Source organism: Patiria miniata, unplaced genomic scaffold (assembly GCF_015706575.1).
Source record: "Patiria miniata isolate m_02_andy unplaced genomic scaffold, ASM1570657v1 HiC_scaffold_7, whole genome shotgun sequence".
In the NCBI taxonomy this organism is placed as follows: Eukaryota; Metazoa; Echinodermata; class Asteroidea; order Valvatida; family Asterinidae; genus Patiria; species Patiria miniata.
Window position 1 is genome coordinate 11,354,864 of NW_024037074.1, and position 21,058 is coordinate 11,375,921.

The window sequence follows — 21,058 nt, forward strand, 5'->3', positions numbered from 1 at the left end:
TTTTGTGTTTCCGTTTTCTGAAAGTGCTACAAATGACATGTATTGACAGAATAACTGAACTTGAAATGGCCGCTCAAAAGTGCAAAGGTATTTTTAAGGGAATTGTTTTTGTTTTTCTTATGAGTTTGTCAATGTACAGAATTCGCCATCTTGGTCTTACCCCTTAACTGCAGGTATGTACAAAGTTAAGATAAAAGATGGTGACATCAGGGTCGCCAGACTAATTTGGCGGTATGATTTTGACAAGCCATATCTGAATCGGCTGTTTTATGGCTACGACTTCAGTTTTGGCATTGACATGCTACAGTACTTATCCATAGCCATGTTGGACATGGCCACAAAATGGAGACCTATACAATTACATTCAGTGCCTACCTTAAAGCTACAGTCCATCATTTGTAATTTGTGCATTTTGTTTGTTTGAAGCAACAAAAGAGTTCAAAATCTAATGAAGGATACTGAGCAACTAACCTGATGAAGTTTCAGCTCAGCTTCAGCTGTACATTCCGAGAAAAACAGCATTCTAAGATCTCAATTTCAAATCAAAAGTTACTGAATCATGTTTTGAATTGTTTTGAATTGCAGCTATACGCGACGTTGCGCACTGATCCGACAAATTATAACAACCGCGCGCGCGTGTGCGTCGTTCCAATACTTGTGCGCGCTGCGCTGAATAACAAAACGAACTACTAATTTAAATTTTCCTACGGTGCTTCTTAAGAATCACCGTTGGAAATGCCTTCTTTCGTTGATTAATTCAAAATGACAGCTTGCCAGAAAGAATAATTTCACAGGGAGTTTAGTTCCCGTACTATCTTTCAACCAAGTTTGTTTTTCAACAATAATTACGCCAGTTACTTTTCGGATGGCTGCAAATGATGGACTCTAGCTTTAATGTGTGATAGCCATATCACTGTCTAAACATCTGAATGGGGAATCCCTTCATCATTTTCACAGTAATAAAGCTTACCACCTAGCTTTTGCTTGTAGGAATAACTCAAAATAATGAAGGGTAATATCATACAATAAAAACCAAATTGATATTTAACATATACAATGTACAGGATAATAAGTTCAAGTTGCCTAACAATATTAATTGGAAACATAAACGGATAACTCATTTGACTTGCCTTATGTATTTAACGTTACCAAAACAATTTTTAAATACATGGAAACACACACACTGTGACTCGTGAATGTAATCCCTAACCTTAAAATTGCATAATTAATTCACAAAAGTGCTCTCAAATAACTGTTGAGATTCGACTGTACGACATGTTTACAGGAGATATGTGTTGTCGCTTTGAAAGAACTTGAGGGCCATTGTGCGTCGGTTCTTTCATCCAAAATGTGTCGGTTCCCCCGTCAACCATCAGAAATCTTCTCCAGATTTTCTGTAGCAATCAGACAAAATATTTTCAGAGACGGCACATTATTATGTTTTTATTTAATAAAAATCTGGTGGTGACTAGATTACTGGTGCAAAAATGTTGTTTCCAAACTAATTCTACAGAGATTTAAAAGGTTTAAATTGTTGTGTAAATTTCAAATTTGTTTGGAGAGCTTCAACAAATGTAAGAGATGTGTAAGGGGAAAAACAAACTATTTCCAAAACTTTACTCTAAGTAAGGAAACACATTTCCTTACAAAAAAAGTTTTTCAGAGTAGCCACTCTTTCAGTGCAGTCTTGCATTTATTTCACCACTCCACGGTACAAAATCCAAAAATGTAATTGATGAGATTTTATTCGATTACACAAGATTTGTTATGCATACATGTACACATATGTATAGTCTTACCTGTTATAGCGGCGATGGTCTTTTCAATGTACTCGTCCGTGTTGAGGTTTGGTCGATGAGTCGGCGAGACGTCCAGCTGATAGTCTGGTCCGTACTCGAGAAAGTGCTGCAAAACAAATGAGACCAAAACCAGACCATTGTTCTTTGTAACATCATACCTCAAACAAACTATTAACTATTTGTCAATGATATCACCTTTTGTATCTCTTTTTATACTTGTATTTGCTCACCTCATGTTCCGGTATCTCGGCTGGTAGCCGGCAACCCAGCACAGTGGCCGTCAGGTTAGCCCAGCACCGAGCCGTGTTGGCCAACCGGTACCCGCCACCCCCCAGCAGCAGTGTAGGCAACTGCCAGGCCGACACCACATGGTGCAGGCAGCGGGCCAGGCCGGTGGGGGTCATGTTGAAGGATTGCATGGGGTCATCGGCTAGCGTGTCGGCGCCGCACTGGACCACTATAGCGCTGGGGTTGTAGCACTGCTTGAGTTGGTCGACAACTCTGGCAGAGAAAAAGACAAAGAGAAAATCATAATTTACCCATTAGATCCAGTGTTGTTGACCAGGTTCTTGTAATGAACCACAAGTCCATCACATGTACATCACAAGTAAATCACAGTGTACTTATGATGGATCACAAGTACATCACAGACTGGTCACATGTACATCACAGGTCCAGTCACATGTACATCACAAGTCCAGTCACAAGTACATCACAAGTAAATCACAGTGTACTTATGATGGATCACAAGTACATCACACTGGTCACATGTACATCACAAGTCCAGTCACAAGTAAATCACAATGTACTTAATGATGGATCATAAGTGCATCACAGACTGGATCACAAGTGCATCACAGACTGGATCACAAGTAAATCACAAGTCCGGTCACAAGTAATAGGGAATGAACAATAACAAAAGAATGCTGTTGTCACATTTCATTGGAATAGCTTGTGACTTGTGATTGCCTTGTGATGGTCTTGTGAGGTCTTGTGATGGTATTGTGAGGACTTGTGGAGGACTTGTGATGGTATGTGATGGTCTTTTGAGGTCTTGTGATAGTATTGTGATGGTCTTGTGAGGACTTGTGATGGTCTTGTGAGGACTTGTGATGGACTCGACTACATCACTGGTTAATATTCGACCCCATTCTCTTCTAGACTACCTGCAGAAGACACTGAAGTACTGGTTGTCCTGGATCCCATCCTTGAGTGGGACATTCACCGAGTAGAATTTGCCTTTACCGATGCCCACGTCATCCACCGACCCAGTGCCTGGTGAACAAATAAGATCAAAAAGGCATAAACTCTAACAATAACTTTACTTTTCAGTTCTTTTCGCCTACGTGTGGACATGTGCATAGTTCCAATGTGAGAACGTCAGCCATTCCCAAACATTCCATCAGGAGTTTTGCCCATCCCAAACTAACGCCGCATCCAAATCACTTGGCTTCAACCAGGAATAAGACACGCAGCTATGGAAGCCACTGGCTAGTGGCTACAGCCACTTCCCACAGACTCGTGTATTATCGCCAACCATAGCCGAGTGATTTGGACCCGGCCTAAGTGTATTTAACCCAACTTTTGAACCTTTCTATTTAGAAGTTGACAATGCAGCTCACCTGGGAAGAAGCCCGGACAGTACTTGTGGAAGGAGCACGTCAGGACTTTGGGAGTGTAGCAAAAGGCGTCCTCAACACCTACAAGACAAGGGTTCAAGGTTGAACATCCCCTGTTACATAGAATCACATCTGAAGTACACTCGTACCCAGGACCACTGGGCCGTAGGACAGGCTAAAATTTCAAGCATTTTCATTGGTCAATCCATTATGGCTCTATGCTCTGAACCCAAAACTTTGAATTGCTTTACCATCTCCGTGGTGTAGGTCCAGGTCCAAATACAGAACACGGTCAAACTTCTCCCTGAGTTTCAGAATCCCGAGAACGACATCGTTGACGTAGCAGAAACCAGACGCCTCATCTCTGGAACAATCAAAAACAAAAACGGTCAAATTTGAATAAACAACCTATTCATTTTTACAGTTTTTCTGTTGATGTCAGCAATAAGCAAGTGGAAATCTGCATTTTGGCAACATTGGCAATAAATCTAAAACTCCTAGACCCTCCAAAATCGACCAAGAGGCTTGGAAGGATGCGGCAGGATTGAGGAAGGTAGCGCCAATACCGATTCCTTTATGACGGACTTGACCTGCCTTTGAAGCAATTTCATGAAGGCCCCTAGCAAAGTGTTTATGTCGAGTTGGGAGTTAGTTTTGTGAGTTAAGTGTCGTACGAAGGTAGACTGTGTTTAACTCGGCATGCCAAATGTTACGTTCTATTCGTTGTCGGGGAAATGAACCTTGACCAATGTCGAGTAATTTTGTAAACTCTCCATTCTCATTTGAGGAATCCAGAAATTCAGAGGATCTTGTTTACCTCTTGGCGTGATGCCAGCCTCCGCACCAATTAATGGCAACTCTACTCTCCCCGTTAACAAGGGCCTGGGCTGCTCGCAGGGTGGCGCCCGCCGCCAAGCAGACGAAATCAAAGACGTGGGGGATGGTCGGGCAATCATAACCTAAAAAAAGAATTTAACAAAATAAACTACAAGGGAGACTGACTTGATAAAGTGCTCAATGTTAAAGAATTAACAAAGAAAAAATTAACAACAGCAGGATTTGAACCTGCAACCTCCAGAAAAAAAGTAATGGTTTTCTAACATTTTTTTTTACTTTCAAGAGACGAGTAGGATGATAGCTCAGGACTTGGACATTTTTTTCTCTCACCCAGACCAAACTGCTGTTTTAGTTCCTCATTCTTCTCGCTGTCGTCCTCTTGATTCAGGCGCTCCAAGCAGTCCACAAAGTCTTGGGAGTGGAAGACGGTTAAGTCTTCCTTGGTGGTGCGATGCGGAGGTAGAACCGTCATGTTCTGGAGGAGGCCGTAAGCCTCTAGAAGGCTGTGCACCATTCCCGCCTGTTTAGATGGATAAAGGGGAACATGAGATTTGAAGAAACGTTTTTAAATTTCATTTATGAAGTACTTTAAAAAAGATCTTTTTTTTAGTGATTAGAAATATCTTTTGTATTTATGTTGGCCACCAATCATAGCAAGCTTGGTTAGAATACTTGAACTTGTAACTATTGTGGGTTCAATCCACCTACATGTACGGCAAATCCAAGATGTTAAGTTTTGCAGACAAAAACTTCCAAGTATAAAAGTATGATAATCATTTCCTCTGTGTGACTTACTCTCTTGGGGACTTTTAGCAGCGTGTCACACAGTCTGATGAGTTGCTCACTGTGAACATAAACCACTCCAGATGAAGATGACACCTGATTGATCTTATCTCCCGTGGTACTATCGCAACGAGTGGCACCAAAGCTGCGCCGTTTTAATCTCGGCAGAGCCTGCCGGTTGAACGGTTTAAGTGGGAGAGGCACACCGCGCTTCCGTGGTCTGGAGCTTCCGGCTACCAACCCGGGGCAAACCGAGCGTCCCGGAGAAAGCCTCGGCCGCACGTACTCGCTGAGCTGTTCCAGGCGTTTGGAGACATTCTCTGAGGTAGTTGAAGATGCGGATGAGCTGCCTTCAAAATCGTATGTGGCGCCAGAGTCGTCTGTCCTTTTCAGGAGCGGGAGGGGCTTGCCAATCATCGGCGAACGGTCTGGGGATGTCAGGAATCCTGGAGGTATGTTCTCCGAGAGCTCCTCAAGTCGTTGGAGAAGCTTCTCCGAGGAGCTGGAGGTGGTTGAGGAGCTGCAGTCAAAGTCATACAGGGTGCTGAAGGTCTCGGTCCGCTTCATGGAGTAGTACATGTGTAGGGATTTTTCAACACTTAGACTAGCCCGGGCCGGAGACAGAGGGGCATCTCGTGGAGGAGGGACATTTTCAGCGAGGAGTTCCAAGCGCTGCAGTAACCGATCTGACGATGATGGCGATGAGGTTGACGGTCCGCAGTCAGCATCCGCTAAGTTCTTTGCGGGATCGGTTGACGTGATTGGAGCCGGGGATTTCACGCTGGCGAGCTGATCCTCCTGGGGTTGGTGCGGGTGACTGGAGGCGGGGGATGCCGGGGAGGAATTTGGTGACTTCTCGCCTGTCACCAAATTGGTTGTAGTTGCCATGATGGACGACGATGGCTCTCAAAACGTTGCTATTGGTCTAATTCAACGTGGGACATGATCTTATAAAATAATAAAATCAGGAAAGAAATTGGAATAAAGATTACCAGATTTAAGATTACAGATTGTTTTTGTTACTTTGGACAAAATATTTAAGAAAATAAACTTAGCAAAGCCAAAGGGCCTACCCCTCCCGTCCCCCACGCCGTGCCTTATTCAATTGACAAAGCAAACTCAAAAAGTGTTTAAACTAATAAAAGTCGTTAAAAGTTATGGAGCCTGATTTGCCCAATTTCAGGGGCGTACCCGCTGCTTATATAATAGCCTTATCGACAGCGAAAATCAAGAAGCAACAAATTTCCACAAGAAAAACCATGATCAACATGATCAATCATCATGATCATCATATCATGATCAAATGACATTGCATTGACCATGTTGACATTGACAAGAATATCAATTTTGCCCAGATATGATCTGTCAAACTTGCAAAGCTTTTTGCAATCAACTATTACTCTATTCACAGTCTACGTATAAACGTATACAAAAATACAACTTCTCAATAAAAAGCAACAATTCAGCTCAATGCAATACATGTTTTTCACAGAATTGTCCCCTCACCCGCAACCGGCCAGTGCATGCCATTGTCAAAAGTGTTTTTGTCTTGCGGTAAATTCAGAATAGCCCCCTCTCTTGATGTATAATAATTATTACACCCAAAACTCGTTCCCATAGTTTGTTTATTTCGTTTTTGCCACTTCCTTATTCATCCAGTTTGGCGGGTCGCTCACCTTAGCTCGAGGTTGAATAAACTAAGTAAATAATACTGCATGGTGGCGCACGTTTTGCACACTGCGTGCAAAACTGCGAATTGCGGGAAAACGTGCATATAAACGCATGCCCGTGTTTTTTGTCATACGCGGTGAGTATTTTGCGGGGAAAATTTGGTGTAAATTGTGAGTGATTCATTTATTAAATATCATAAAAATGGCTTTACCATGTTTTTATTGTATGAAGAGTTGTGAATTAATTTCGGTAGGGCTCCTTTTTGTAAGATTCAAGGCTTGATTTTGTAATTTTGAATTACAAACAATGTACAAAAGTCGACATGTATGACATGCGCATGCATGACGTGGTCAAATGCTTTTTATAGCTCCATGGTCGGAAAAATTTCCATACTCGGACGTCACTTTTTTCAATTAATTTTCTAGCGCCAAAAGTTACATCTTTTATGGTTATTCCTCCAGTTTCCCTCCTCTACTCTCACCCTCTCCTTTCCTTAATTTCTATTTATTAATCAGTCAGTTACTTCATCGGGATTCGAACCTCTGACGCTTGCTTGATACACGAGACTCTTAACCGCTAGGCCGCGCACGATCGCTGTTGCAATCATCAATCTTTGGACGTATTTGAAGTATCCATTGAAATAAACTAAATATTCATGAGAAAATAAATATTCATAATGACGTATTGCACTATCATTGGCAGGCTCATGTGACGTCATGGTTGTTGATGTCACGTGTATAACGTGCCGCTGTCTTTTCAGCCACTACAATAAGTTTTGACCGGCTGCTTCAAGTTAGTTCTGCACGACGTATGCATCCAAAATGTGCTCTAAAAACACATTTTGAGTAAATTTTTTTCACCTTTACACAGCTTCCTGGATTTCTTTTGGTTCAAATGACAAGGTGAGGTGACAATAAATATGTTTGGCAGCAGATAAATTGACATCCGAGTATGGAACTTTTCCCCCATGGTCAAACAAAACAAGCAAAAAGTGTTGCAACCTGACGCCACTTTTCTCTTCATATATCATCTCAATGAAGGTCAGTCATGGCAAAAATGATGATAAGACATGAATCTGGGACTGAGAAACATTTCCAATTTTCAAGGCAGTGTATATTTTGCCGGAGACGGCAAACCTTAGTAAACGTTAGTTTGCCGGATATGCACTGAACATGCGCAGTTACTGTTTTTTTGTACTTAAACATTTTCCGGTGACAAGTTTTAGTCTGGCTCCATGCCAAAATTATCGTTGTTACCTCGTATTCACAAGATGGGATTCAGACCATTTTATAATTTCGGACTTTATTTCCCTTTTAAAAAAAATCCTCCAGAGCCACAAATCTGAAAAAGAAAATGTAATACTCTGCAAAAAATGTTTGAGACATGTTAAAATAATAAAAGAAGAATATTCTTATTTATTTGGGGATGAGAAAAAAAACCTTAAAAATGTGGTGCGGTCGGAATCAAACGCGAGTCATCCCGCTTACTAGAGCCTTTGCTTAACCATTACACCAAGCGTGCTACACAACTTTTGATGGGAATTTAATACATCTTATAATTCAGCCCTATTTTAAAGAGTACAGCGCCCTCTGTTGATATGGATTGCCGCCGGCAAACCTTTAGTAATTGTTAGTTTGCCGTCATTACCTCCGGCAAAATATCCACTATCAATTTTCAATGATTTTGTTAGGAAATAGGGGCCTACTCGGAAAATGTTCTTGACTCTCCATAGACTAAATTGTACCCAACCGCTGAAGTGGCGTCAGGTTGCAACATTCTTTCCCATCATTTTGTTCTGAGATTCTGAGATGCATCATTTGCATTAACCAGGTTTATGTCAGATTAAGTTGTTGAGAATAAAGCAAACAAACAAAAATGATAGTCCTGTAACTATCTTAGCCTGCTTTACGAAAAATCTGTTAGATTTTTTTTTTTATTAAAGAACGATCTCTGTATTCTTCAGAGTTTCCCTAGTCGTCCATCATCATGAAGTACATCTTAGTATCCGGGGGTGTCATCAGTGGTATCGGGAAGGGAGTCATCGCGTCCAGTATCGGCATGCTCCTGAAGGCATGCGGCCTGAGAGTCACCTCCATCAAGATTGATCCTTACCTTAACATCGACGCCGGAACATTTTCTCCTTATGAACATGGTAATAATAATACTAGGGTGTCTTTTTTCCCCATTTTCCAGTAGACATTTTTTGATAGATTAAAATGTCAGAACGATTTAAAGCAAGAATCTTTCTCAATTTTGAATGCAGTCCTTTTATTTTCTGACTTTGACATTTTATCCTCCTGGATAATAGGGGAAGTCTATGTTCTCGACGACGGGGGCGAGGTGGATTTGGATCTGGGCAACTACGAGCGTTTCTTGGACATCACACTGCATCGGGACAACAACATCACGACGGGAAAGATCTACCAGAGCGTCATCAACAAAGAGAGAAAGGGAGACTACCTGGGCAAGACGGTACAAGGTAAATGCTATTACTGGACTAATCTCAAGTCAGTCACAAGTCCTCACATAAGTCAGTCACAAGTCAATCGCAAGTCAGTCACAGGTCAATCATAAGTCAATCGCAAGACAATCACAAGTCAATCGCAAGTCAATCGCAAGTCAATCGCAAGTCAGTCACAGGTCAATCACGAGTCAATCGCAAGTCAATCGCAAGTCAATCACAAGTCAATCGCAAGTCAATCACAAGTCAATCACAAGTCAATCACAAGTCAGTCACAAGTCAATCACAAGTCAATCACAAGTCAGTCACAAGTCAGTCACAAGTCAGTCACAGGTCAATCACAAGGCCATCACAAGTAAAACACAAGTCATTCACATCCCCACAAGTCAATCACAAGTCATCGCAAGTCTTCACAAGTCGTTATTTGTCAATCACAAGTCCATCACAAGTGCATCAGCAGCCACATGTCAAGTTACAAGCTATATTCAGCTCAGTGAAGCCATGCCTGGCCCCAATTTCCTGGAGCTGCTGAGCGTAAAAATATTGCTAAGCAACTCCATATTCTAAGCAGAAATAAGCTGGGAACCAGTGAGAAGCAAAAGACAATGCAGGAAATTTTAGCCAGTAACCTCTTTTTGCTAAGCAGAAATTTTCTGTGCTTAGTGAATAGTTGTGCTTCACAAATATTACAATTTCATTGTCCATTCATTCATTCTAATGGATGTTACTTGCTTGTGTCATGTAGTTGATATGCAAGAATTTATTACTTAAATTGTTTTTTTTAATGCTTTTGGTTCAATTTTTCGCCAGTGGTGCCACACATCACCAACGCCATTCAAGAGTGGGTGGAGAGGGTGGCAGTCATCCCAGTGGATGGAGACGAGGAGGCACCTGAAGTCTGCATCATTGAGGTAAAACACATGCAGCACAGGGAGGCTGGGGTGGGGCAAGGGTTCAAAGGGGGGAGGGGTGTTTAGTAAAATATTCGAGCTACTAGCCCTGTAGTCTAGTAGATTTTTCATTAAAAGTTAAGCTCTTATTAAGTGGTGAAACCTTTTAAAAGAATAAAAAGGTTTTGTAAATTGTTCCAGATATTAATTTTTTTAATAATATTTATTTATTTTGTAGCTTGGTGGAACCATTGGTGACATTGAGGGCATGCCGTTCGTCGAGGCCTTTCGCCAGTTCCAGTTCCGTGTCAACCGAGAGAACTTCTGCTGCGTGCATGTTAGTCTGGTGCCCCAGCCCAAATCCACAGGGGAGCAGAAGACCAAACCCACACAAGCCAGCATCAGGGAGCTGCGCGGGCTGGGTCTGTCCCCAGACCTTGTAAGTTATTGAACTCTTTTGTTTTTTTGATAAGTCGGGGAAAAAATCAATTATTTGTCATAGATTGTAGTAGTGGCTGCTTTATTTGATAAAAATTGGCCAGACAACCCAGCACAGTGATTTAGTGGGTAAGACGTCTGTACTAGTAAGCACAAGGTGATGGGTTCGCGTCCCAACTAAGAAAATTTGTGAATTTTTATCACTTGCCGAGTATTCAGTGCCTGAGTCGTTTGTGTAAGGCAAACCAAATTTTACATTTCCTCCAAATGCAACAAAAAATTCATCAATTTTCAATATCTCATCTTATCACTGGCCTCTTTTTAATGTCGTCTTTTTCTGCCCTTACTAGATTGTCGCCAGAAGTCACAACCCCGTCGTAGAAAGCGTGAAAGAGAAAATCTCCATGTTCTGCCACGTGACAGCCCAGCAGGTACTGTCTGCTATTTATGTTTAATAAGACAATGTCGTGGATAAAATCTCAGAATCTTAGAATATTAACCCTTACTCCCTAGGCATTTTTGCTAGGATGCAACCTCAATCCTGCAAAATCCTCCTACTGCCTGCATGTAAGAATTGCATACAAGCTCAATGATGCAAAATCCTCCGTTATTGCATGAATGTGGTCCTTGGAGGGGTGACCACTGCCTCAATCCTGCAAAATCCTCCAGCAATCACTGTCAATATGTTGAGGCAGAGCCAGTGACATCCTGGAGCAGCGGAGAATTTCAAGTGTAATCTAGGCCTAAATTTATGCACGGCTGAGCATAAACAACACAAGGTCCAGACCAAGTGCATCCTCATAAATCAGCTGCACATTTTTGCCTCAATCCGCAGCCTCAATCCTGCAAAATCCCCCATTTTGCAAAGAGGATTTTGGAGCATTTGGGAAGGTTAGGATTAGGTTTTGTTGAAACGACGTCAAAACATGCGCACAAACGGTGCACTGAGTTTGTCTTACCCACTGAAAATGTAGCTGCAAAACCATTAGCACCTGTACTACATTGTATTACATTGTATTACATTGTATTACATTGTATTACATTGTATTACATTGCATTACATTGCATTACATTGTATTACTTTGTACTACATTGTATTACAATGTTTTACATTGTATTACATTGCATTACATTGTATTACATTGTATTACATTGTATTTATTCCCTGAATTATCTGTAACACCATAGGATGCTCAGTTGATTCAGGTTCATTTGATTTTTGTAATTTCCTTTCTCATGAAAGGTCATCTGTGTGCACGACTGTACGTCCGTCTACCGCGTACCCCTACTGCTGTATGATCAGAACCTGGTGCAGTATTTTCAGACCAGACTTCATCTGGACTTCCGAACGCGTCCCAAACTCAGGCTGAACAAGTGGAGGGAGCTGGCACACAGGTACCTGAAGATTTCATTTTTTGGGTGAAATATTTTCATTTATATGTACATCTTTTGTTCTAGTAACGTTGCTTGCTTTGTATTTGAGGTATTTTCGTTGCCATAGTATTTGAATTTCATGGTGAAATAGGGACGTAGAAAGCACAATGCTCGCGGACTAGTGCAAGTCAAGTTGTACTGTATGTGCCTTTTTGGAAACAGGCATTCACTTTTCCTCGGTTCAGCTGATTTCCTCGTTTTTTACTTCTCATGAATGCCATTACAAATTGAAAAACATTGTACAAAGTCTGGTGTGGTTTGGAGTTACCTCGTTTTTTTTTTGAATTTCCAGTTGCATGCCCGTGGAAATCCATTTAAGACTGACAGTGTCATGTGTGTACTCGTTCAAGATTGTGTATGCAAATATAAATTTTCTTCAAACGTCGTGCGTACTTTGTTGGGTTTGTGTTCACTGATAACACAGTGTGCAAGTAGTGCGTTGCTGGTCATTGCTGGAAATATCGCTGGCCTATCACTTTCATTAGGGTGCTGCGTGCATAAGCGTTGTAAATGAGTGAAGATTACGTGTGTCACACAAACGATGACCGAACGGTGAGTGATGTCAAATACATTATTTAAACTTTTGTTAAGTTCCTTCTGTTTTCGATTGAATTTAGACTATTCCAGTGTTTCGGGGTTTGATCTTTTTAAAACTGGGGAAAAAAGTATGTTACAAATTCTTGAGCAGTTTTGCATGTCGTCTTTTTTGTGTTTCTGACTTACAAGTTACATGTTTGTATCATGAAATTTAAAAAATAAAATGGCTTCTAGAAGTAACATGTACAAAGACATTTTTTTTTATACAGAAACAGGGTTTTTTTTTTAAAGTTTTACTTTTGTCTTTCAGATATGACCACACCACCAAAGAGATCACAATCGCACTGGTTGGCAAATATACCAAGTTGGAAGATGCCTACATCTCGGTCATGAAGTCACTCTTGCATGCCGGCCTGACTTGCCAATGCAAGGTCAAGATCAAGGTGAGGGTGGCTGTCGATGCTGTTGCTGCTGCTGTTGCTGCTGTTACAGCAGTTGTTTCTGTCTTCGCTGCTTTTCCAGATTCGCCCGCTGCCGTTTCTGCAACCGCTGGCACTGTTACTTTTTATTATGGCTGTTACTTTGTGCTGCTGCTCAGGAAGTTGCAGATGCAGCTGTTGCTGTGACTGCTGCTGTTTTCGCTGCTGTTTCCCTTGTTGCAACTGTTGTAACTGCTGCTGCTGCTAGTGTTATTGCCATAGTTGCTGTAGCTTCTGTTGCTACATCTAATCTGCTGTTGTGATTGTTACTGCTACTGCTGGTGGTGTTACTGCTACTAGCTGCTGGTGTTGTTACTGCTACTGCTAATAGCCCTAACAGTCCTGAATCCTCCAATTTCAATATAATTTTGCACACCCCCTAGGGAGTTAAGGTTCATGATGTTTCTGCTGCAGTGTTATCGCAGACGCTATTGGTGTTCTTATGCATTTGTTGTAGTTTTTACCTCTGAAACTATTTATGTTGCCACTTCTCTTGTTCGTTTATTACAACATTACCTTTTATATGATTAAGTTGCCATTATTGTGTAATTTTCTGTCTTTTAGCTTCTCTTTGTAGAAAGAATAATATTCAAATTTCTGGTGTTTTTTTTTCAACTAGTTCATTGAAGCAGATGATCTTGAGCAGACCACACTGGAGCAGGAGCCAGTAAAGTTCCACGAGGCTTGGCAACAGCTCTGCAGCAGCAAGTAAGCAGACTTGATTGTTGAAAGACGTTTTGGCAATGATTGTCCACTGCTTATGAATATTAATCAAAACTAGTTTGTCACAAGTATGATTAGGTTAAACTCATTGTGAAAAACTTCAAAGGTTTATTTAATGCTTGATTTTAATTTCAGTGGGGTCCTGGTACCTGGCGGATTCGGGGTACGAGGGACGGACGGAAAGGTAGCCGCGGCGAAGTGGGCCAGAGAAAACAAGAAGCCGTACCTCGGTAAGGACAGAGTTACAGCTAAACACTGGCCAACAATTTGGCCGGTAGGACCTGATGGCCAGTAAAAATGGCTGGTTCTTTGATCAAGTCAGTTCAGAAAAGTTGGCCAAAGAAAACAAGAAGCCATACTGTGGTAAGAACCAAATTACTGGTAAACACTGGCAACCAATTTGGCCGGTAGAACTTTGTGGCGAGTAGAGTAAAACAACTGTTAGTTTAGTGGCCGGTAGAAATTGCTGGTTCTTCTATCACGTTGGTTCAGAAAAGTTGGCCAAAGAAACTAAGAAGTCATACATGGGTAAGGACAGCATGACTGCTAAAAACTGGCCACTGTTCTGGCCAGTAGAGCTTGGTGGCCAGTAAAACAATGGCCAGTTCAATGGCCAATTTGAATCCGATACAGCACAGTACAGGATCTTACAAAATTGTGATTAACTGCGGTACCTGCTGCCAAAAGAATTGAACTGGCCAGCCGACCCTGGCAAGCTTGTGGTTGTGTGGTAAGAGGTCTGCACTAGTAAGCAGGAGGTCATGGATTCGACTTCCACCTGAGTGAGTTTGTGAATTTATTCTTGCAAGACTTTTGCTAGAACTGAGTACACAGTGATAACGAAATGACATCTATGAAAGGCAAACCCCAATGTTTATCTTGAAATAAGGCTGATGATTATTTACAACATTTGACATTTCTAGGTTATCTTTGACTTATTAGGTGTGTGCCTGGGGTTGCAAGTCGCCGTGATTGAATTTGCCCGTAACGTTCTCGGCTGGAAAGATGCCCACTCTGAAGAATTTGATCCCAACACTACACATCCAGTGGTGAGTGCCTCAGTACATTTCAGGACTCCTCCCAATATATGTTTGGCTGGGGTGGTTCCAAACCAATTGCATTTTTTTATGGGAGTGGATCACATTATTTTGTTCTTTAATCCTAACTCCGTAGTCATTTTTGCTAGGATGCAACCTCAATCCTGCAAAATCCTCCAACTGCCTCTGTAAAAATTGCATATAGCCTCAATCCTCCAAAAATCCACTGTTATTTCTTGAATGCGGTCCTTGGAGGGGTGACCACTGCCTCAATCCTGCAAAATCCTCCGGCAATCACTGTTGATGTGTTGAGGCAGAGTCATCCTGGAGCAGTGCTGAGGATTTCAAGTATAATTTGGGTCTAAATTTATGCACAGCTGAGCATAAACAACACAAGGTCCGGCCCAAGACCTTGACTCAGTGCATCCTACAAAATCAGCCATACATTTTTGCCATATAGCCTCAATCCTGCAACTCATTCATTTTGCACAGAGGATTTGGGAGGATTTGGGAGGATTTTGGAGGTTAGGGTTAAAAAAAAAACTTGTGAAATGTGCAGTGCCAAAATGTAACACAAGTTAATTTTTTGGATTAGATCATTGAGATGCCTGAACACAACACAGGCCAGATGGGAGGAACCATGCGTCTCGGCAAGAGAACGACCGTCTTCAAGACAGAGAACTCCATTCTCAGTGAGTAGATAATGGTGGATTCTTTGTAGCTTTACATTTAAAGGCCACCAAGCCCTATATAAAGTAATAGTGGTGAGGCTGTTCCTTCCTCAATCGTCCATAACTTGGAAGATTATTGAGGATCAGGTTGAGTTAGGGCTCAAAAGCTGGCGAGGGATGTTGCGTTTTTCAGCGCAAATTGTTTTAGTAATCAATGTTTCATAGTGTGTGAAGTTGCAACCTACATTTTTGTATACTCTTAGATGGGTATTGAATAAGATGCATAATAGATGCTATATTATAATTCTTTTGAAGGAACTCTTTATGGAAGAGGTGAGCAGATTGAAGAACGTCATCGCCATAGATACGAGGTAAAAACACCTTTCTGTCAACTTGCATATTTAAGCACCAGCAGTTTTGCCAGTATGAAAAACTGTAAGAAGTATAGAACCTCCGAGAATATCCGTAAACTTTTACACTTGCTAGAAACAAAATGTAAAAGCATGGTTTCATAAGTATTACTAAAGAAATCTGTGCAACCCCAGAGAAAAAAACAAGTTTGTTCAATTTTTTTTTTCAAAGAGAAGTCACATAGTTTGTTTTGGGTTTTTTTTTTCTTTTCAGGTAAATCCTAAAAACATTGAGGACTTTGAAAGCCACGGTATGAAATTTGTCGGCCGCAGTGTGGACGGAGAAAGAATGGAGATCCTGGAACTACAAGGTAAACAACAAATATTTAGTCATTTTATCGTTGGAAAAGCCAGATTGGAAGAAATCTGGATATTATATCATGTACTATGCAGTGATGTCAGTCCTGCAATTGCCTGATTTTATGTTTTTTTCAAATTGTAAATAACATATTGGCGCCATATGTGTGCGTATAAATCTCCTTTATCCCTCCTGCTGTCTGAACAGTCACAGACAGTCGAAAAATCAATCCTCTTCCTGTGCCATGCCTTTTACTCAGGCTAGTCACCAACAGTCAGATCATATTTTAAGCAAGCACTGCGACTAGTCAAATTCAATCAACAGATAAAAGCAGACAAGTGGTAGGCATGGCTGGCTTATCAATCACCTACATTCAAGGCATAGCTGTACCACGTTACAGCCAGTCAATCCTGCTTTATGTAGGCTGGGAGCTCTTAACTGTTGAAAACACTCGCTTGACTGATTTCGACTGAAAGGACAACTTGGCACAGAATGTATATTTGCATAAGAAGGTTAAACCTCAAATTTTAGGCAAAAACGTCAGAGTCCACTAAAATATCCCTGATTATGATGGTTGGTGTTAATCAAAAAATTTTTTTACACCTGTTTCAGATCACCCCTACTTCGTGGCCGTCCAGTACCACCCTGAGTACATCTCCCGCCCCATGAAGCCTTCTCCTCCTTACCTGGGCCTGGTCCTTGCCTCCATCAACCGCCTCAAATCCTACATCGCCCGTGGGTGCCGCCTGTCGCCCCGTAACTCCTTCGAGGAGGCGGAGTCCTCCGATACGGAGGAAGAAATGGCAGCTTTGCTGAACAAGTCCGCCTCTCAAAACTCGTTCTCCAGTCTGGAGGCCAGTCCCCAGTTATCCTAAGGTCAAAGGTCAGTTGCAGAAGATGTTCAACTTCAAATACCACCCCCCCCCCCTCCCCCAAGTTGAAATGTTCAAAAAATAGAGCCTGTAAAGTCTGTCACGAGCCAATGTGGCCCATCAGGCCGGCGTTTGTCTCCGGCATGAAACAACTGAGAATATTTCTATTCCCCCTGGACGGAATGTTAGTCCAACGCAGGTTACTTCCCAGCTAATGCCGGTACCCATTTATACTCCTGGGTGGAGAGAGGCAAGTGTGGGTGAAGTGGCTTGCCCAAGGACACTACATATGGCCAGCGGCTGGATTCGAACCCCTGACCCTCTGGTCATGAGTCACGAACCCTAACCACTAGGTCACACTCCCCCTAACGCTTCCCATAGACCTGTGTGTTACTTCCAACTGTAGCCATGTAATTTGGACACGGCCCTATACTAGAATAATACTAGACTGTCCAGGATCATATAAAATCCACCATCTTGTTGGTGGATTTTCGGGATTGTAGGTAAAGCCCAGATGGTCTCTCTTTACCCTGGGCTTAGTGTCCCTTGAAGTTCAACTGCAAAGAACATGCCAATGTATTAATGCCCAGTGAAGTATCTTAGAGGATTACAGGAAGATTCTTGGCTAAAAGTGCCGAGGCAATCCAGAAAAAATGGTAAATTAATCGGTACAGAATCTTGAAACTTCCAGAATTAGAAAGCCAGTACAAACCAATTTCGTACTTGTTATAGACTAAAGGGATTAGAAACGAGCTGTAAAAAGATGAACATAATCTGTACATATACATTTTGTATTAATCTTTGAAATGCATTTTGCTTATGTGCGCACACCCTTATGTGTGTTGCTTGCTTGCATGCGACAGTACCCGTAAGACAGTTACTATGTTATTTTGTACTGGAGCTTTTTCTTGTCCATTTTTTTTTATGAGGAATCTTATTGTTATTAATATTATCATTATCATTGTATTTTTGGTAATTAAACGAAGGTTTCCTCAAAAGCCCCCAAGGTACTGTAGCTCGAAGGCCTGAAGAAACCTGTAGAGAGGAGACAATGAGAAGAAATTACAGTTTTAGATGTGGGAGGAAAACCCCTGCAGAACATTCTAGGGGAAGTCCCACGGAATCAGGCAGGGACTGAAAACCCAATCCACATGTTGGCCCAGGCGGGATTCGAACCTGGGCCAAGCTGACTCCCCAGAATCAAGTTGGTTCATGAACATAATTTGGATCTGCATTCCCCTGCGGTAGGTTATAGAGAAGTTTTGATCTGCTGTTTATTATGACAGATTATGGAACGTTAAATAAACTTAAAAATGACACTTTGCATTCTGGTGTGCAGACATGTGATTTATTCTGCTTCATACATATGCATGATTTGGCAAATGACTCCTTGACAAGAGCACAGATTTGTTCACCCTAGCATTTACAAAGGGCACTTTCAACAGTAACATTATAATATCATTTGAGTTAAACACTGAAATAATTTCGAAATTTACTAAAAACCAAATGGTATACTTCAGTTGCACAGCTAAAATAGCATTTATTTCTTGGGCTAAATTTTCGTCTTCTTTTTTGTTTAAAGCAGGCAATTGTTTTGTATAAAATGTAAAACCTTTCGTTTTCATCGTTTGTATACATGTAAAATAAAGACAAGTATTTTTCTGCAGTAGTTACCAAAAGTTACTAGCATAATGGTACTATTAACAGAAATAGGGGCTGTTACATCAAGTTAAATTTTGTTCCGTAATTCTTTTGCACACAATTGTTTTTTCCTTATTACTTCAGTATTCTTCCATTTTGTTCTCACAAGTTAAACTAAGTGCATAAATTACTCTGTGACATTCTTATAAATATAACCATCAAAAATACTTTTGTTAGTCATAAAAAATATACAGTGGTGTATTTAAAGTGGAAAGTTGGTCACCGTTTGTTACATACAATCGTACATTAATTTGTAAAATGTAATTTTTCTTCTGTAAAAGTTGGCAGGTGTGGCATTATGTAACGTTTTTCTAACTTGTAATTTATATTTACTGCTTCATTTATGCTTAAAAGATCCGAAGAAATAAAATCTTGGTGTTTATCACCTAGCACAAGAAAAAAGTGTATTGAGCATGTTTCCATCCAGCATGGTTTTTGGTTGAGTTTTCTTTAAAGAGTGTCATCCATTTCGAGTTTTCTTTTACATGTAAAGGGGGCCTCGTAGCCGAGCGGTTAGAGCGTGGGTCTACGGAGTGGAAGGTTAGCAGTTCAAACCTTCACAGATGTCGCATAAAAGCAATACATGTAATTGGACATTGTCACCACTACGTGTATGACGCCCCATTACCACATGCGTAACAATGCCAAATGATGCCACCGGTAAATTTCAATTAACTTGGAGCAGTAACCGACCCCTGCACAAATTAGCCTAGAAAATTAAATTCCGGTGTCTCAAAGAATAACAAATCTCCCAATTACTGCAGTACATGTATACCCATTCATGATTGTTTTGCAAATTTAGCCCCCGATCGCCTCATTCCTAGGCTGGTGCTGCTCTTTTTATAGCGGCAATGACTAATAATAGCCTTATACTGAACTCGTACATCATGGTGCAAAATCTAGGGATCAGTACTGAAATTGTTTTAATGGTGTCCAGAGGCCCCTGAAAATAGAAGCTACATGTATTATGAGGAATTCCATAAAACGCCGGAACATATGGGGCCAGAACTTCAATTTCAGTGAGTGACCTATTTAAAAAATATTCCTTGCAATCAACCCTAGTGTCACAAGAGTTTATAGCATAACTTCTGAAACAAGTTCCTCCCAACACTTAAGCAAAACTTTCCGCAAAACCAGATCTTTCTTGAACAAAAAAAAGGCAGTTTCTCATGATATAGATTTTGTCCAGATTGGACACAAGACATCAAAGGCACTGCATGTGAAATTACTTAAATTAGGTACTGAAGAAATAATGGTTGGTATGGGACATCGCCGTGGCTATTTCTGGCTAAAATAAGCCAGAAATAGCTTGTATGTGTACATAGAATGTTTACTAAAATTTATCACACCGTTAAAGATGCATTTTTTTAAACAAAATAATTGATTGTACTGGAAAGGATTTAATGTGGTGATCCTTGTTCTTACATAAACATATTCATAACTCAACTCGGCAGTGTTTAATGAACAAATTGCCTGCCCAACCACTCCGCGGCGGCGTTTGTAACAACAAACGCGAACCTCTAGTACTTATTTTGGGCCTGTTTGGGGGCTTTTTTTGTCTGATTTCACATCTTTTTTCCTGTTTTTTGCACAAGTTTCCTGGTTGTTTCTCATGCCTGTTTATTATATCTTTGTTGCTGTAACTCCCTGAAATCCAGACATTACATGTGATCTTCAATTAATGTGAAAGTATCACTACCATACGACTACACTTCATACATGTATTAAAATTGTCATTACAAAAACGCATCAGTGAATACAAATCAAAGACACTTTTTAGACAAATGTGTACTCATCTCACTGGGCCTACAAAGTGGGAAAATAGACTCAACACTTCGAAATAATTTGTAAAAATTGAAATCTCTGTTGCTTGATGGTCTTGCTAGTTTTAGTAAATAACACTCTTTTTAAGCTTATAGAAGGTTGTATGAAATCAAGCTTTTGACGTATGAGGATGATTTGGTGCACGTTTTGCAAGATACATTATATGGAAAGGGCATGTAGCTCGCAAATAGCATACATGCACCGAATGTATGTTTCGTGTCTATAGACTGATCAGCTGCCAGTGTGTAATACAAACAAATGCGTAAAAGCTAGCCGATTAAAAGGCTCTTCTTCCGACAGTGAAATTCTAGGTGCTTTTGTGATAAGCCAATATTGATTGAATCGTGACCGCTAGTAAGAAACCTCAAACACGATCTTTCCATTATATTTACAAGTCGGAAAAATAAACATTTTTGGCATTGAAAATATTTTGTCAAAACATGTTGAAAACATTTTGTTTATCGTATTATCAAAAGATATGCGAAACCGATGCTGGAGTGGCAGGACGTTTTTATTTCTCTTCATGTTTTAAAGTCTACGAAAAAAAATTACGAGTTACGAAAAAAACTTCGAA

The 21,058-nt window shown here is 40.8% G+C and overlaps 2 protein-coding genes across 3 annotated transcripts; one reads left to right on the forward strand and one right to left on the reverse strand.

The window, feature by feature from the left end:
- Positions 1–821: 821 nt before the first annotated feature.
- LOC119745512 (histone deacetylase 8-like) lies at positions 822–6,587 on the reverse strand. Its single transcript, XM_038221894.1, has 10 exons — positions 6,545–6,587; positions 5,051–5,985; positions 4,586–4,775; positions 4,236–4,377; positions 3,670–3,782; positions 3,422–3,499; positions 2,966–3,074; positions 2,030–2,300; positions 1,800–1,905; positions 822–1,394 (listed from the first exon to the last, which is right to left on the reverse strand). The coding sequence occupies exons 2-10, from the start codon at positions 5,924–5,926 to the stop codon at positions 1,366–1,368; spliced, it is 1,914 nt and encodes a 637-aa protein (XP_038077822.1). The 5' UTR covers positions 5,927–5,985; positions 6,545–6,587; the 3' UTR covers positions 822–1,365.
- A 119-nt stretch (positions 6,588–6,706) lies between these two features.
- On the forward strand, positions 6,707–17,015 carry LOC119745513 (CTP synthase 1-like). Of its 2 annotated transcripts, none has more exons than XM_038221896.1 (15): positions 6,707–6,845; positions 8,673–8,861; positions 9,018–9,188; positions 9,981–10,081; positions 10,299–10,499; positions 10,849–10,929; positions 11,742–11,893; positions 12,780–12,912; positions 13,568–13,656; positions 13,807–13,901; positions 14,614–14,720; positions 15,304–15,400; positions 15,695–15,750; positions 16,004–16,100; positions 16,700–17,015. In XM_038221896.1, exons 2-15 carry the CDS (start codon positions 8,696–8,698, stop codon positions 16,960–16,962), a joined length of 1,809 nt encoding a protein of 602 aa, XP_038077824.1. In that variant the 5' UTR covers positions 6,707–6,845; positions 8,673–8,695; the 3' UTR covers positions 16,963–17,015. The 2 variants fall into 2 exon arrangements, with proteins under 2 accessions (XP_038077824.1, XP_038077823.1); XM_038221895.1 differs by having other exon boundaries at positions 6,753–6,879; positions 16,700–17,014.
- Positions 17,016–21,058: the final 4,043 nt, after the last annotated feature.